The 19045-nt window shown below is 38.1% G+C and overlaps 1 protein-coding gene across 4 annotated transcripts in view; it reads right to left on the reverse strand.

Annotated features, from left to right (window-relative positions):
• CACNB4 (calcium voltage-gated channel auxiliary subunit beta 4) overlaps positions 1–19045 on the reverse strand; it is a 356270-nt gene that overhangs the window by 54083 nt on the left and 283142 nt on the right. For all 4 annotated transcript variants that reach the window (XM_049773007.1, XM_049773008.1, XM_049773009.1 and 1 more), the window contains 4 exons: positions 17607–17626; positions 17305–17385; positions 16034–16092; positions 5012–5121 (listed from right to left, as the gene is read on the reverse strand). In XM_049773007.1, coding sequence (XP_049628964.1) covers positions 5012–5121; positions 16034–16092; positions 17305–17385; positions 17607–17626 — 270 coding nt within the window. The remainder of the gene's footprint in view (positions 1–5011; positions 5122–16033; positions 16093–17304; positions 17386–17606; positions 17627–19045) is intronic.

Below are 19045 nucleotides of genomic sequence, written 5' to 3' on the forward strand. Positions count from 1 at the left end.
CTCATGGTAATAAGATAGGCCACAGGCTGTAAAATTTTCCCTTTTTTAATCCTTGCCAAATATCACCGGTTCAAGATTCAAGGAAATTTCTGGCAAGTCAATCTTAGAATAAGCCTACACTGGTGTTTGTTTTGTGTGTGTGTGTGTGTGTGTTTGTTGTTAGTATTTTTGTTTGTTTTTATATTTGGGCCACACCCAGAGGTACTCTGACTTTGCACTCAAGAATTACTCCTAATTGTAAGAGGGGACCATATTAAGGTGCCAAGGATTAAAACTGAGTTGGCCACATGCAAGGCAAACACCATACTTTCTGTACTATCATTCCAGATTCTTTTCTTTTTTTTTTAAATCTATTTTGTTTATATTTACTTTTTTTTTGGTTTGTGTGGGGATGCCACCAGCAATGCTCTGTGATCCCTATCAATCCAGGCAGGGCTCAGGGTAATGTATGTGGTGCTGGGGATCAACCCAGGTGGATTGCATTCAATCCAACCCTGCTATCTATAATTTCTCTCTGGCCATAACCGTTATTGCTTTAAGTTTCAAATCTGAACACAATATTTTATGAAAAAGCAAAAAGATTTATTTGAATATGCTGATACCTTTGTCTATTCTTGTCTGCTTTGAAGAACCAACAAAAATATGAACATTTGTATATGTTCTTACATAGTAGATTCCTCTTCCTAATATATTTTCCTGGTTTTAAAATTATTTTCCTGGTTTTAAAATCATAATTTCATTATCACATAGTATTTTAAGTCGTTGTGCAAATTGGACAGATCTGGCAGAAAGAACCCTTGACTTTCTGTATAAATAACTAAGATATAGAAAGGCCTTATTTACTCTGCACCAACAATATGCACGTTGGCTTCTGACAGGTAAACTACTGTTGAGTTGTAAAACTCTTCAGCCATTGGCACTCTAGATCATGCAGAGACCATAGCACGCCCAGAATCACAGAAAGGTCCCATGCCATGTTGAATGGTTTCAATATTTAGACCTTTTGTACATAGAATGCAATAAATCAACTGCGAGAGGAAGAGAATAATGTCTACATAATACATATTCTAAAAAAATAGAAAGCATTAACCAAACAATTTTGACTACACAGTAGTTGCTTTTTAGAAGAGGCTCAGTGGTTCATTAGAAGAGGTTCATTATTTCAGACAAATGATATCTAGAAAGTCATGGTTTATGATGCTAGAGGGATTTCAATGACTACTTCTATCACTTGACCAAGACTAATCTTAACCCAATTCTTTCTAGCAGTAATTTAACTTATAATATTTTTATTCCTCATAATTAATAACTTCAATGGCATCAACAGGCTCCTAAAAACTTTTTCCCAGGGTAAACATCTGGAAAATCTAAGTCTATTTCTTATGGGTAAGGAGGGATTTTCTACACTAAGGCATATTCTTTTTTTATTTTTAATATTTAAAATGTTTTATTTTTTTATTTTTATTTTTCACAGCATTATTTATGGTACATAGTGACAACGAATGAGGGGCACTCCCACCCCAGTGCTGTCCTCCCTCCACCACCATTTCCAGCATGCATCTCATATCTCCCTCCCTTTTTCCCCAGAATACTAGTGCAACTGGTCTCCACTTTATAGCTTGTTGTAGATTGTCTATTCTGTTGTCGTTTGCGATAAAAAGGATAAGAAGAAAAAGAAATAGAGAAAAAAAGGAAGAGAAAAAAAAATTGGCCGCAACTAATAAAAAAAAAAAAGAAAAAGAAAAAGAAGAAAAAAAATGCACCCGGCTAATGAGAAAAGAAAAAAAAATCACCAAATAATAATCACAGGAGTGAAAGGGGAAGAGAAAAGTGGAAGAAAGAAGGGAAATAAAGTAAAAAATTAACAAATCAAAACAAAACAAGAAAAAGAAGGGGTGCTGCAGTGGTAGTTGTGGCGTTCCCTCCACTTTTTTTTTTTTTTTTTGTATAGGCACAGTAAGCATTCAGGGCTTCTCCATCCTTGAAGCATACCATCATGGGATCAACCCCTGGCTCCATAGGTGTTCATTACCTCATCCACTAAGGCATAGTCTAATAGGTACTCTTGGATTTTCAAGCATTTATTATAGTTTGTATCTTAAAGGCTTTAAGCAGTCTTGTTATGAAGAGACTTATAATTCAATTTACAATTTTCAAATCAATTTGTTGGAAATACCTTCAATGTAATCATTATCAGCAGCTTTCAAAATGTACATCAGTGCCATCTCTCTCAGATGAGAAATGAGAACACATGAGAACCTTAACATACTGGCCTCAGTTACCTTTTCAGTCTCTTCTGTTGCTCTTAAACCTTGCCACTCTTCCCACATACAAACCCCTTTTCTCCTCTTTTTGCTACTAATTTCTCAACCAGATTTTTTTCATGCCAATGACTATTTCTTGTCTGTCTTGAAGAACCAACAAAAATATTAATTTTTGTGAAGTCTTCTCAGACATCTCTTATTACTTACCTCTCTTGATACTCTTAACTCTGTTCATAATTCTATTATGACACACACAGAAGTTTAATCATCTCTTTCTGATTGAACATGGGTAAAATACTTTGTCTTAATGTCAGACATAATCCATGGCACATAAGAAGTGCTCAATAAGCAGTGGTTGAAGAATACTACACCAGTTCACTAACAAGCAGATGAGTGGATATAACTAGTTCACACAGTGGTTATTAGGTTGCCAGGGATGTAGGTATATGACCAATGTATATAGGTATATGACCTTAAAGAATAAAGGGGAAACCAGTGAACTGACACTTGAGTTTCTTCCCTAATATTTAAACTAACTTCACCTTACTTGCTTTGTTGATTCCAACAGCAGGTGACATTCATTGGAATGATTCCAAAGACTACTTATGAAATCTCTGGTAAGTACAGATGATTGATATCATCAAGCAACTCACACATATGCCTGAGTATATCCTTTGACCTCTCCTTATGTACCAGAGAAAGGTGCAGTTAAAGATCAAAGACATCTAAGAAGAAAGGATTTGGAATACAGGAGAAGAGAGTACAAAGGCTTCTTTAAGAAAACTTTAGTTTAATTTTGTATTATTTCAATTAATTACTCAATTATTTTCATAATACCTAATTAGGTACTTAATTAATACTTATACATAATACCTATACCTAAATAATGCCTAATCAACATCTAGTTATTATAAGACCTCCTTATTTTCAGATTATGCGAGTATTTTTAACTCTGCCAGTGCCTCAGGTTTAAAATACTATGCTTTCAAGGCTGTTTTACAAAACTTAGAAGGATGAATGAAGTAAATATAAAACCACTGGGGCCCAGCTAAGAGGCTCAAGTAGTTGAACCTGTGCCTTGCATATGTGATGCTCTGGGTTCAGTTCCCAGGACTGCCCAGATATGGCCTCAAGTCTCAAAAGCATTACCAGGTGTGATTCCCCCCAAACAAACAAACAAATAAACAAACAAAAAAGAGTAAAAAAATTAAAAAATAAAGTAAAATAAAAGAAGATTACAAAAGAAAGTAAACAAAGAAGTCTCATTGGCGCCTGGGATCCTGTTGATAATGACAATATCTGGCATATGTAGCAAGCATTCTCTTACAAAGCCACCATAGAGCAAACATTTACTGATCAGTTTCCAGGTGTCAGTCTGTGTCTGGAACAGAGATATTTTGTAGTCTCTTTCCAATCTGTATAATTCTTGGCCTTCAACATATTCCTTAGCAGGTGGCAGGGTTGAGTAGGAAGGATTGGTGGAGAAACAGGGACAGGGAAATTTTGGTCACACCCTGCAGTGCTCAGTAGTCTGTCCTCTATGTTTAGGAATGACCCCTGGAATGCTTAGGGACCCATATCTAGTTATCAAACAGGGGTGAATCACATGCAAGACAAATGCCTTAATTCCTATCTAGTCTCTTTAGCCCTCAATATATTCTTGATGGGCTATTTGAGCATACAATCCATTGGCAGTACATTTTGAGTTCATTTGTATAGTTTAAAAATTGCAATGATGGGGCTAAGGAAAAAGCTCAAGGGGAAGAGCATGTGCTTTGAATGTGGCAAAGTGTAGCTCTAGGGGTTCCTGAGTATCTATCACCAGATCCTCACTGCAGGCTTAGCTCTGTAGGAGTAGACCTCCCTTCTATCCCCGATACTCTCCACACACTGCTGGGGGAGGCCCCTATTTTTTTTTTTTTTAAGAAAAAATGTAGTGGCATAGAAGAGCCTGATCTTTCTTTCTCTGCCTGTGAGAGAAGTTAGCAAACAAGTTCTCAGAATGGAAATTTAGAACGTGTGTTACCTAGCCCAATCTGAAAAACCATCACGAAACTTTTGAGAGGATACTGTGATTCACCAGGAACATGGACTTGCTTCTGAATGTGGGGATTTCATCCCCCACAACCCTGATCTTACATGAGAGGCTAGACCCTACCCTTTTGTCTTTTCCAGGACAGGGAGTTTCAGGATGCTTTCTGATGAGTGCTCTGTAAAAGACACGTTTAAACTCCCACGTTATTCATGGTGTCGCTATTTCTACTTCAAACGTGACTATTCTGGTTACTATCAGCTAAGCAGCAGAAGCAACACCAAGAATGCCATCATCCAGCTTCTAGAGAGCTGCGAATGCTGAACATCTTGTTTCCTTTCATGTCAGCCGTGACTCAGATATGAGTCAGGTATGAGGTATCAGCCGTGACGGATATCATTCGCCTCATGGAGAGGCTTAGGCAGAGCAGAGATGAGTGGCTTCATGTGGTTACACAGTAGCAGCTTAGGAGAGAGCTGTTGAAGATCCTTCCCACCCCATTACTAATTAGCTAATTGACTAGCTCTGAGAGGAAGCTGACAGTTGCAGGACGCTGCTCCCTTCTTTTCTATGGTTGGCATTCAGCTGGCTCTGTTCAGCAAAGCTTCCCCATTTCAGAGTGGGAAGCAGATTGAAGACATTCACAGACGCGACACATATCAGCTCAGGCTGAAAGCGCAGCTTGAAGAAACACTACTAGATTTGAGCATCTTACCTAAGCTGGACCGAGTGTTCGAACGTTCAATTATTGCTCTCTTGCTGGGATTATTTAGGACAGACCTCTTAGCAAGAGAAATGTCAGCTGTCACTCTCGTTATTGATATCCTAAGAATAGGAACACAGAACAGAATAAGCCAGTAAATATGTTATGGGGGCTTTCTATGTGATTCATAACCACAGTATTTAATAACCACTTTACATATGATAGTGTAACCACACTACAATTAACATTGGCCACAAATATTTTAAAGAGACTTTGGCAAGTACTAAAAGGCAAAGTGAAAGAAAGTTTTGGCTATTTAACAAAAGATGATTGTAGTGAAATGTTGCTCTTTCCCTGCTCTCATCTGCCTTGCTAAATTCTCTTTTTAATATGCACCATACCAACAGCAAATCAAAGCATATTAATAAACCATGATCTTTCTAGGAAGCAGCAATATAATTTCCCCACACTTCACAGTTGATTTGCTCTTGAGTAAGACCTTCAGGATGTACAAGTGTTAAGTTCTGGCATATTGATATTGTTGGTTATAAGGAGAAATCCTCTTTATTCTGCTCATCAAAGATTGTCAACCAGTTGTTAGTTTTATTGCATGCCTGGTGCTCCATTATTAATTCATGAGACATAAAGCACTTCTCCACAGGTCCAAATTTCTAAGGATTTATAAAGTACAATCTATTTCCTCCAGCTCTAAGACTCCAGCATATTTGCATATAATTTGGGGTATATATGGTGGGCAGTCATAAGTTGAAGGTAATGAAAAGATTATGTCAGGATTTTGATAAGAATGTCCTTCAGTGATGCACATGAATACAGAAAGATAGTATAAATTAATGAAGTGAAGGTTTTATTTACATATAATTTATTAAATAATAGTCTCTAGAACATTTTTGAGTGTGTCTGTGTGTGTGTTTTGTCTTAATTGCTGTATTCAAGGCTTACTTCTGGCTCTGCACTATAAGATCTCTCCCAGCAATGCCTGGGAGAGCCATATGTGGTGTTGAGGATCTAACTTGTATTGGCTACATGCATGACAAGTTGTGTATTATTGCTCTGAAACTTACACACTTAAAAGTTTAAAAACGTATTTATTTTAGAGAGAAAATTTAGATTTTTTCGTTTTGTTTTCAGGTCATACCCAGAAGTACTCAGAGGTTACTCCTTGTGGTGCTCAGGGAACCATCCTTGGTCACTGAATCTGGGCCAGTTGCTTACAAGGCAAGTGCCTTACCTGCTGCACTATCTCTCTGGGAACTTCAGATTTAGGTTATTATCTGCCCACAGAATGTAAACATATGTCTTTAATCCAGTCACTGCCACCATGGCCCCTTCTGCATTCTCAGAATGGAATGCAGAGCTTGGCAGAATTCCAAAAAGGAAATCTCCCTCCCTCCCTCCCTCCTCCCTCCCTTCCTTCCTTCCTTCCTCCCTCCCTTCCTTCCTTCCTTCCTCCCTCCCTTCCTTCCTCCCTCCCTCCCTCCCTCCCTCCCTCCTCCCTCCCTCCCTCCCTCCCTTCCTTCCTTCCTTCCTTCCTTCCTCCCTTCCTTCCTTCCTTCCTTCCTTCCTTCCTCCCTTCCTTCCTTCCTTCCTCCCTTCCTTCCTTCCTCCCTTCCTTCCTTCCTCCCTTCCTTCCTCCCTCCCTTCCTTCCTTCCTCCCTTCCTCACTTCCTCCCTCCCTACCTCCCTCCCTTCCTTCCTTCCTTCCTTCCTTCCTTCCTTCCTTCCTTCCTTCCTCCCTTCCTTCCTTCCTTCCTCCCTTCCTTCCTTCCTCCCTTCCTTCCTTCCTTCCTCCCTTCCTTCCTTCCTTCCTCCCTTCCTTCCTTCCTCCCTCTCTCCCTCCCTCCCTTCCCTCCCTCCCTCCCTTCCTTCCTTCCTTCCTCCCTTCCTTCCTTCCTCCCTTCCTTCATTCCTCCCTCTCTCCCTCCCTCCCTTCCTTCCTTCCTTCCTCCCTCCCTCATCCCTCCCTCCTTCCTTCCTTCCTTCCTCCCTCCCTCCCTCCCTCCCTACTTCCTTCCTTCCTTCCTTCCTTCCTTCCTTCCTTCCTTCCCTCCTTCCTTCCTTCCTTCCTCCCTCCCTCCCTCCCTCCCTTCTTCCTTCCTTCCTTCCTTCCTTCCTTCCTTCCTTCCTTCCTTCCTTCCTTCCTTCCTTCCTTCCTTCCTTCTTTCCTTCCTCCCTCCCTCCCTCTTTCTCATCTCTCCCTCCCTTCTTTCCCCCCCTTCCCATACAGTGATTCTCAGGACTTAATCCTGACTCTGGACCCAGGAATCACTCCAGGTGTGTTTAGGGATTTTGGGGATTGAACCCAGGTTAGCTGTGAGTAAGGCCTAGTTCCTGTACTATTGCTCCACCTCTCCTGTCATTCTCAAACTACTCTGAATGTTAGTGTTGAGCAATGTGAATAATGAACTGTTATGGAGTTAATGTGTCATTTAAAACCTATTTGGGGGACAAGCCTGTTACTGACTCCTCCCCTAATTTCAGTGACCTGAACCCTTGGAAAGAATTTTAAATAGTCTTTTTCACAAATAGATAAAAATTGCTTCTTCAAGGAAATTGGTTACTCACAAATTTTAATGTCTTTTTAAAACAAAGTGCTCCTTGCTTATGTCACTGTATTATGCTCTCATGCTGCAGTTGATCACAAGATTCCAGATTTTTAAAATATTTAGACCCTAATAAATAATTTTATGCATCTTCAAATTGTCATCCATAGAAACCAAGAGTGCTCCAAATACGTCCAGGACCACTGAACACTGAGAGGGATTAAATAGCAGGGTTTTACACGGGCAACCCTCATATGGAAATACCCCTAACTTTCTTCTTTTCTGATAGGACTTTTATATTATAATTGTGGGGTGAGGGCAGGGCACACTCACATACCAAGTGGTGCTGAGGGGCTAATCCTGAATCTGTGCTCAGACATCACTTTTGGCAATGCTCAGAGGAACAATGTATGGTGCTAGAGATTCGAACTGAGGCCAGCCACATGCAAAGTAGCTTAACCCCTTATACTAACTATCTCTCCAGCATCTCCTATTTCTTTTTGTGAGGGAATGTGATATACAAAATCTCATTGTAAAACAAGCTTGATTGCTAAACGACCCTGGGAAACACTGGACTATTATGATTTCTTCATTTGACCAAGAAGAAAAGTGAGACTCAGAGAGAATGTTCTAAGAAGGTCTAACATGAAGGCTCCCATGTCTCAGGTTAGGACATAGTAGACGGACTCATAGTTCTCTTCATTTTCAGTTTCTTCTTCAGAAATTCCAAATCTTTGTACCTGAGCCAAGTTATAGAGTACAGACAGGCAAGATGTCAGCCAGAGGAGAGACATACTCAGGTTTTGATCAGGTTCAAATCGGGTGTTAAAATCACTTCTGAGTCTGCATTACTCAACAGATTGCTGCACCTGAGATATTAGAACCCCCTTTGGCTCACAGAATAGCTCACTTATTCCTGTGTTTCTCTTTTGTCTGCTAAGAATGGAATCACTGGGTTTGGAGAGAGACAACAGAGAACTTGCAAGTTCTCTTGCAAGCAGGCAGGCAAGGTCCCTGTTTTGATCCCTGCCACCATCTAGGATCCTCTAAGAACTACCAGGAGTGAACTCTTGAGCACAAAGCCAGGAATAAGTCCTGATCACTACTGGCCTCAACATAAAACAAAATAAAACAAGACAAAAATTTTACTCTAAAATAAAAATAATTCTTCCTAATTGTAAACAGGCTTCAAATATTAACCTTGTATTATTAGAATTTGCAAAGATTATCAATTCAGTTTTTTAAGAACAAAGTCTATTTGTGTGTCAACTGCTCATTAAGTTGACTAAGAGATTTATAAGGTAAAACTGCATGCAACCGAAGCTACCCTTGATCCATTTAATATATATTTGAATACATCAAAATTCACTATTAAAATTATCCTAGACCTTGTTAAATTCCTACATGGTAATTTTTATATAATACTTTTGAAAATGCTATTTTTATTTACAAAAATATAATTTGATAACCAATAAGCAGATAAATTAAATATCCACAGATATCTGGATATCCAGAGATGCTTTGTATGAAGATGGTTAATGTTTAATTTCAGGCACTGTGTGGTTTCCCAAGCATCTCCAGGTGTGGCACATATACAAACAAACAAACAAACAAAAAACCCCAAAAACCTAAAATAAAGCATTTGCCAAAGATCTTCATGTAGAGAAAAAGATAGTACAGTGGGTAGGGCACATGCTTTGCATGCAGCTGATTCTACCCTCAGTACCACAACCTGAGCCTGACCAGGAGTGATCTCAGAACAGAGTCAGAAAATTCAAGTACACCAAGTCTTCAGTTAACACCCATGATAGATTCTAGAAATTTCAACTTGAAGCAAAGTATAATAAAACCATTCCCATAGGCTAATTAATATAAATTATCCCTTTAGTTTTTTTCTCTGAGTTATAAACACACTATTGTAAATACAAAGATTCATAAGCACAAAGCAACAGCAAGGAAATCTGCTCCTTATAGACAAAAGCACAGAAGAATATCTGGACAATAAAAAAAATTTCTTTTATTTCTAATCAAACTGTAAGTTAGCTTATTGTTGTATTTCATTTTTTTTGTCCTTTACTCTGATACATTTTTTGAAAAATTTTGATAATATATTTTATTTAAGCACCATGATTACAAATGTTTGTAATTGAGTTTCAATTATAGAAAAGAACACCCCCTTTTCACCAGGGTAACCTTCCCACCACCAATACCCTCGCATCAGATACATGCATGACAGAGCTCAGAAGATAATAAAAAGAGGTTTAGAAATACTTCAGTAAGAGAGAAGTTTTCCTCTTCTATGTAAAGAGTTTACTGTTACCAAAATAAGATACTAAATCTAGAGGTTGGAGAGCCAATTCAAAGGGGTAGTATATGTGCTTAGGCTACAAGTGTCTATAGTCTGATCCTCCCACATTACAAGGTCCTCTTCAAGCCCTAATGAGAGTAATTCATTAGCACTGTGCCAAGAGTAGTATTTGAAAAGCCAAAAAGCAAAACCAAAAATAAAAATAAAAGACCAAAAAGGTAGTACAGCAGGTGGGGTGCTTGCCTTGCACCTACCTGGTCTGGGATCAGTCCTCCAAAAAGGTTCGTCTTGGATTATTCCCCAAACCCCATATGGTCCTCTGAGCCTGACAGGAGTAATAACTGATTACAGAACCAGGAGTGATCCCTGAGCACCACTGGGTTTAATCCAGAAACCAAATAATAAAATAAAAACAAAAAACAAGGGGCGGGGCGGTGGCGCTAGAGGTAAGGTGCGTGCCTTGCCTGCGCTAGCCTTTGATGGATCGTGGTTCGATCCCCCGGTGTCTGATATGATCCCCAAGCCAGGAGCGACTTCTCAGCGCATAGCCAGGAGTAACCCCTGAACATCACCAGGTGTGGCCCCCCAAAAAAACAAAAAACAAATTAAAAATTCTGGATTAGAGGCTGGAGTAATTGCACATCGGTGGGGCATTTGCCTTGCCTTGGCTGACCTACGACTGACCTAGGTGTCCCATATGGTACCCCTTGCCAGGAGCAATTTCTGAGCACATAGCCAGGAGTAACCCCTGTCACCAGGTATGGCCCAAAAATAAAAAAATAAAAGAAATTCTAAAGACTTTGATATCAAACCTGAAACCATAGATATATAGGCAAAACAGTCCATGACATTGAGACTAAAATACTTATCACCATATTGAAAAAGGCTTCTCAAAAATGTAATTCACTTATCATTGAATGCATTCACACTTTCCTTTTAAATGGAATTATTAGCTTTCTACTATTGTATAGTCACATTCTTTAGTACCTTTCATGTGTCTCTGCATCTGGTTTAATTGAGTTATCTAAGCTGTTCCCTTGGAAATCTTTCTGTAATATGGTGTTATTGCAGTCATAGGAGACTGAAAGGCTTTCTGGTCAATAGCAGTCCCAGGTCCCAGGAGGCTATACAATGTAGCTTAGATATGAGGTGAGCATAACTATCTGGGTATGTGTAATTACACTAGAAGATTATTGCATAACAATGAAATCACTTATGGATGCACTTCTTGGAGTGTAGCATTGTGGTTAGTAACAATATTATAGTCTGTCTATAAAAAAACCAACAGCCTTCAGTACTGTTGGATTGAGCACTGAACCTTTAGGTTCACTACATTATGGCCAACTAATAAACCCTGGGTTCCCAAGCACTACTAGGAAGAGAACACTGCTTCTCCAAATCACCTTAGGACTGGAGAGATAGTGCTTGTTTTACTTGCAGCCTACCTAGGTTCAATCCCTACCACCACATATGGTCCCCTGAGTACCAACATTAGGAGTGACACCTGAGCACAGTCAGGTGACCAAACCACACTCATTTTTACCTGCCCAATTTATATTCATTTCAAGAATGAAAAGAGAACCAGGTCAGACATAATATAATTAAAAACTAAATGTTAATTATAACCCCTCCTAGGCCAAAATGCTAATCTCACCTGGAGAGGCAGACCAGCCCACTTCTGGGAGGGGTCTATGGAAGGTAACAATAGGGGCTGCCTGAGGGTCAGGGGCAGAGAAGCAAGAGCAGCTGGAGGAATTGGCAGCATGGAGGGATAAGAAACCGGTTCAGGGTGGCTTATGAAACCTGCTTAAAAGGGTTAGAAGACACTCTTGATGGCTATGGCCTTGAATAAAGTTGATGTCTTCTGAACCTGATTGCCTGTGGATCTTTTCCTTATTGCTACTCTGAACCTTCAAACCTGCCAGATAGAAGGGGCAGGCGCCTGACCCAGGCCGGCAGAGAAAGGCCTCAGCCTCCATTCACAACCATCTGGGATGTAATTCAACAGTTAATTTAAAAATCATGTTTACAAAAAAATAATAAAAAATAAAAATCATGCTTACAACAATGTGTTCAATCAGTTTACTGGTGTTTGAGTGTCCACTGATGAATCTACATGTCAATAGAGAAAAAACAGGAGAAGATGGAAAGGAAATGATACCAATTATGAAAGGGCCTGTGTTCATTTTCATTGCTCACTGTAATTACGAGTTATCTACATTCTTTCATTGCTTGTTTGCTTTACCATTATATCAATGGTTCCTATTTCTTTTTTAAAAATTAACTCCTCTTTAGATCTTCCTAAATTTAATCTCAAAATCTTCAATTAACCTTTCAATACTTTTGATTTTTTTTTCTTTTTTTAGTAGATGCTCATGTGCTTCTAGATTCCTATAGCTTCAGATCTTCAGCAGTGCTCAGGGCTTACTCCTGGCTCTGCACTCAGAGACTATTTGTGGAGGGCAAGGCATGGACCCAGTTTGACCATGTGCAAGACAAATGTCCTACCATGTACTATCTCTCTATTCCCATTCAAATCCTCTTTAAAAGTCACATGATATTTATTTTAATGGTGGGACATGATCATGTCAGCTCAATGTACCTGGTAACTGACAGAGTTGATCTAATCCAGTTCTTCAAAAGTCTAAAGTAATAACTGTGCTGGAATTTTAATTAATTTCCATAGCTCAACAAATTGCAATTAGTCTGACTGCTGGCTATTTACCCTATGAATGGTCAATTCAACCAATTAAACAAACCTCATCAAAAAAGATGATTCCTAATAAATGTCTGTGGTGTGAAGGAAAATAAAAAGAGAGAGAAGAGTTCCATGTTGTGTTAGGAATACCAAGTTTATATTCTGTTCAAAGAAACTGTCAGTATGTGTGTGAATATTCGTATGTACAAGTGATCCGGTCTTTAGGGACACTTTCCTTCTGTGTCTTTCATTTTTATTTTTTAAGATTATTTTATTTGTTTGTTTTGGCCCCATCAAACTTACTCTTGCCTCTACACTCAGGGTCACTCCTAGTAGTGCCCAAGAGACTATATTCAGTGCTAGGGATTAAACTGGTGTTTTCTGCATGCAGGCAAGTGCTTTAACACTATACTATCTCTCTAAAACCTATGTTGGGCATATGCATGGCAAACATCCTACACTATTACTCTGCCCTTAACTTTTCATTTTTCTTAACTCCTTTACCATTAGGTCTTATAATAGAAGTTAGAACATAAAAGTAGTTCTAAATTGACTAACTTCTACAGTGTTAAAAAATGCAAGCATATGATTTTGTAACTGCCAAGCCATAAATTTTGTTGTTTTTTTAAATTGGTCTGAAAAACACTGTGGAGAAAGTCCTTAGCCAATGAATCCCCTTTTGTGCTCTTTGTGAAAAATAATTAAGACTTTTTTTCTCTGACTATATTGTCTAACTGAATTCAGTCATAGCTAGCCAATGAAACATTGGGTAGGTTTTTATCAGAACATATTGTTTACTCTGCACCACTGTGCTAAAGCCTTCTGTGTAACTGTTCTCTTGGCTAGTCTCACTGAAGACTATTTGTTGGTTTATTTCTCCTTTTATTAATTGGTAAAACATACTGCAGCAGATTGTCAGAGATCAAAATATAAGACTATTCCCCACATAGTAGTTATGTGAGTCAGCATGACGCTAAAAGCAAATTTCTTCTTCCTCATAAGGTTTCTATATACATTAGATAAATTAATCCATTAAGTTAAATGTTATTAAAAATAAAACTAATTGTATTACTTGAAGACACATTCATGTGTTTATGATCTTCTATTTCCTGATTCTAAATTACATCAGCTCTCTCTTGGGCTGTCTCTTTCTCCAGCTAGATTTTTGTCACTGCTTGATTGTTCCTTACATTTCTATGTCTTTTGCTGTGTCATCAGACCCAAGGGAACTCTTGGCATTGAGATTTTAATTCTATTTCTACTAAAACCATCTTCAACAGGGTGTGTAAGTGCTTGATGCAGAAAACTACTTGATTCAGGACAAATCTCTGCTATTCCAAGGAAAACCATTTTCTCATTTTCTGGGCCCCAAGGGCTGGATAAGAATATCAAATATTTCATTTTCAAGAACAATAACAAAGCCTTTCACTTTCTCTGCTAAATTATAATAATTCACATCATTTTTTTTCACAATTCTTTGCAGACCTTTATATAAATAGCATTGTCTTTATAAAGATGCTATGTGGGGGAACAAAACAATGTCAGGAAATTTTAGGCTGTGTTACAGAATAGGATTTATTGTTTTAGAAGTATAATAGGGACACAGGAAGTAGCACTGATCAGATTCCTTAAAGAAAGACTTAATGCTTTGTGATTTCAAGCTTAGTTGAAGCGTAAGTGAAATAAGTGTTAGCTATTTCTAATTCAAAGAAACTTAGGGGCAAAGGTAGGTTATCAGAGGTGAGAACCAAGACCAAGTTGGAGTCAGAATTTTAGCTACTTTTTTACAATGCTTTTTTAAGAAACCAATTCCCCAAAATTTGTTTCCAAACATAATTCATCTCATTGTGGGAGTTGAGGTAAGGAGATTAGAATACAAGTTTTCTCATTTCCTTCTAACTCAAGTTTTCAATGCCTTTTATCGTCTTTCTTTAAAACTTCTTCATTTTCTAACTATCTTCTTTAAAAAAGAAAAACCTATGTATTTTTTTTTAAATCAAGTCCTTTTGTTTCCTCTAAATGAATGGAGTAGAGAATATTTCCTCAGTCTTTTGGGCATATGGCTAAATTACATTTTCCAGTTTCCTTTACAATTAGGCAAGGCCAATGTGACCAGGTTCTAATTAATGGAATGTGAGAGTTGGCACAATATGAGAGGTGCCACAAAGTTCTAACTAATGAAATGTGAGTTGGTGTATGCCAGTTCAGGCTGATTTGATTGTCTCCTTACCAGCACTGGGGAACTCATCCTAATGTACAGGACAAGTACAGGTGGATCAATCCTCTTGTCCCTGAAATACTATCCCTCTCCCACCTATCCTACCACTTGAGTAACAGCATAGATTGCTAGGTGAAAAAAAAACTTGCATTGCATTTGAATTAATATACATTTTGATCTTTATTTATTAAGGCAGTCTGGCCTAGACTAACGTACTTAGCAATTTGCCTATGACAGTAAACCATTCTGATTTCTTAAAATAAAATCTTATTTCTTGGAGCTACAACTCAGTTTACTTTCTTTGTATATGATACCAGAAACTAATGAATATTTTAGTGCAGTTTATACAGAAGGTTTTCAATATAATAGATACTTAAAGCATTCTTAAATGCCTTTTTCTCTAAAAATTCCAAGTATTAAAGCCTATTTGTAGATATTTAAAATATATATTTGAGTATTTGGAAAGCTGAATGCATTTACTCTTCTCAGAACGCACTGTTTCCTTCCATGGAAATGCATACAGCATCATGAAAGAGCCTAGTAATTAATACTGAGTCAATATCGACTTTTTAACATTTCTCTGCAAAACATCATGTGTTCTATCATTTTCTACAAAATTTGAATGATAAAATTATTTAATGATTAAAAACTGAGTCATATTGATAGTAGAATATAGTAGGATTTATACAAAACAAAATAATAAAAAATGACTTTAATTTTTTTTTAAAAAAAAAGGAATCCAAAGAAGTTCTATACCCTACAAAATAATTAATTTGGAAGATTACTGTAAAGCAATTCTCTTCTTATTCTTAATTTTGTTTTGTTTTTAGGACACACCGAGTAGCACTCAGGGGTTCTGTGCTCAGAAATTACACCTGGCAGGCTTGGGGGACCATATGGGATGCTGGGAATCCAGTCCAGGACAGTAAGCAAATGCCTTACCCACTGTGCTATCATTCCAGCCTCAGCACTTCTCTTCTCTTGAGGAAATTTAACTCTTTATGTTTTACTTCATATGATACATGTACACACACATTATTTTCTTTTTCATTGTTTTTTCCCTGAGCATTCAATAATATATTTTATAATTTTGCATTCTCAGAGCTCCTTCATTATATTCTTCTTGAATACCTGCTAACTTTTTTTAAGAGAACATCTGCCAAATCACTGGAAACAGACCCACAAATTAATGTATCATATATATTCAGTTAATGGAAAATAAAAATACAGAAACATCTATATGCCTCACCTCCCATCAAACCTGTGCTTCAGGAAATCAAAGAGGGCTTTCTGCATCATGTCTGTTACCTTTGCAGAAGTGAGAAAAAAAGAATGAGGCAAACACACAGAGAAAGAGAAGTCAACAGTGAGAGAAGCAGAGGGAAGGGTATAGTGTCTGAGCAAAAACCGTATGATAGCCAATCTTTTATAAAGGATAGAGCAGGACAAAGAAAGCATTTTCCATGCAGTAACTAGACTTACTATATTCCCTTCTCCCCCAGTTTTCTGTTAGAGTGCTGGGAAATAAACTCAGTGTTTACTCGATCCAAAGCAAACCTTTTCCCTTACTAGGGACTATAAATACTGCCAGGGGTCATGAGCAGCTGACTGTGCACACATGTTGCCTGTCCCAGGCATTCTTGACTTATGCCCAGCTCAAATAAGGGCAGCCACCCTGGTGTCAGCTGCCTTAGTGATCTGTGCCTATTGGTAGACATTCTCAGCACCTAGGACTAAATTTCAATAGCCCACTCTCCAGTTCTGTGTGACTTTCAGATTTTTCTCTGAGAGAAATGGGAAAGTCAAGGAAAGACATAGGAAGAGAAAAACTGGGACAGGGAAAGAAGGGGATATAGAAAACAAAGATGGGATCCTTAGCTTTCTTGACATTGATCAATTCTTTCAATAAAATGTGCACAGTGAGTCATCCTTTGTCCTTGGTCCATGAGAATGATACCTGCCCACCTATTCTTACCCACACAAATGCAGTCAAAATGGCAGTGGATAATGCAGTACACTGGGGACTGTACTCTTCCTTCTGAGGAACTATTACTTAATTAATCTCTGCAAATGTTCACTAATAGATTTAGATAAGTTTTATTTTCCTTCCTTTAAAATAAATAAGCAGAGAAATACGTAAGGGAATATCTCTTGTTTTAGAATGGTTTGCTGGCTGACTACATTTATGTGCTCCCTGGTGCCATTTACATTCTATAATAAGGGGAATGGTTGAGGCAGAATAAATTCTTTTCTTTCAATTCACCACAGAGCAAACTTTTGAGCAGCTCTTCCCATAAAGAATGTTTTAGGGAGAGAGTCCTAACTGGCTCCTACATAAAAGATGAGGAGTGCACCAAGCAGGAAGAAAGCCTAAAGGCCTCACATTGCATCACCTGCCTGCTTCTTTTGAGATGTGATTCCCTCAGCACCTTTGGGAAGCAGAGCTGGAGGGGTGAGCTGCCAACAGCTCTTTCCTAGATTCCCAACCCAGAACTAAAACAGAACACATTGTGTACGTACCTCATAACCCTTCAGGGACGGCCCCACTAACACCACGGGACGCATAGATGGCACAACGTCATAAGGAGGAATGTGCTCTGTCTGAAAAAAAAAATGATTCAACACACATAACAAATGAGAATGAGCACAGCTGCTCACAGCACACATGCAGCATTCCTAGGTCAAATGAGATGCGTTTGCCACATGTCCCCTCTGAGATGCTCATCTCTATTTGATAGCATGATAGGGCACTAAAATGGAGGAATGCTGGCATGTATGGATAGGAATCTTAATGGTAGATTTAAAAAGGAAACACAACTTACCACCTTTTGCTTCTGTTTTGCTAAAAGAAAATAATGAGAACCATAGATCAAAAATATGTAATCTTTATAAGTAGTATATGATTTTAAAAGGTAAAAGACTATGTACCAATGAGTCCCTATCACTTTCATTTTACTATCATCCTCTTCATAGAGCACTCCTGTATGATTTCATGTTGGACAGGTCAATTCTGGAGACAAATTAAAAAGAATCAGACCACTTCATTCCTGTATAAATGGCCTACTACCTCATGCTTTGAGAAGGAAGAAAGGCATTTTTCACACCTTTAGGAGTTCTGGGCCAGCTTTAAACATGGACTGTTCTTTTTTGGACATCATATAAAACATGGCTGAGAACTTGGGATAATAAAATGTGATAAAAAGAAAGCTCAGAATATCAATTTGGGCTAAAATTATTATATCCTAGTCACTAAATTTTATATTTCTTTTTTTTTTTTTTGGGGGGGGGGTCACACCCGGCATCACTCAGGGGTTACTCCTAGCTCTACATTCAGAAATCGTTCCTGGCAGGCTATGGGATGCCAGGATTCGAACCACTGTCCATCTGCATGCAAGGCAAACGCCTTACCTCCATGCTATCTCTCCGGCCCCCTAGATTTTATATTTCTAATGGTGGTGAATACAGAAAGAAAAAATTTTAATTCCTATATGTTCTGTACAATTTCTGGAATACTGACACATTTTTGCTCTTATTCTTCATGTGAAATACCTATAAAATCAATTTTTTCTGCTCTTTTCTGTTTGTAATGTTAAAAGAGCCAATAACATAAATCTCCAACAGGGTCTTGGTAAAATACATTCAGTCTCTGATTAGCATGATTAAAGGGCCACCCAAGAAGATCTAGTCAGGAGGCAATACAAAATTATAATCTGATTCAGCACCATGGAAATTAGGAAAGTTATTATAAGAAGGACCTAGTATGCATAATTATTCTAGGGTCAATCTATACTTGCAGTATGGTAGGTTCAGTAGACCAATGCTTGGATTTCTCACTCTGTATCAGTAATATTTGACACTCCCTAATGAGCCACTATCCCTTTATGATAATTAATTTGAGGGTTCAGTTTTTTCTTATTCAACTAAAAGTGAGGTCCCACCAGAGCCAATCTCTTTCTCTGCTTTAACCCTTTCCTTTTCATACTTCTGGTTATGCCAATACTTCCTAAGGTTACATGAAGATTGAAACAGAGTATTTTCTTTTTTTTTTAATTTTTATTTTGACCATATTGGCTTACACATCTTTCACAGTAGTATTTTAGGTACATATTATCATTAAATCAGGGGAATTCCCATCACCAAATTTATCCTCCCTCCATCCCTGGAAATAGAGCGTTTTCTTTGGGGGAAAATTATAATAAGTCTTTACGATTTTAAAATATATTGAAAAATTGGATGGAATAATAGTACTTCAGAGTAGTTT

Source organism: Suncus etruscus, chromosome 5 (genome assembly GCF_024139225.1).
Source record: "Suncus etruscus isolate mSunEtr1 chromosome 5, mSunEtr1.pri.cur, whole genome shotgun sequence".
In the NCBI taxonomy this organism is placed as follows: domain Eukaryota; kingdom Metazoa; phylum Chordata; class Mammalia; order Eulipotyphla; family Soricidae; genus Suncus; species Suncus etruscus.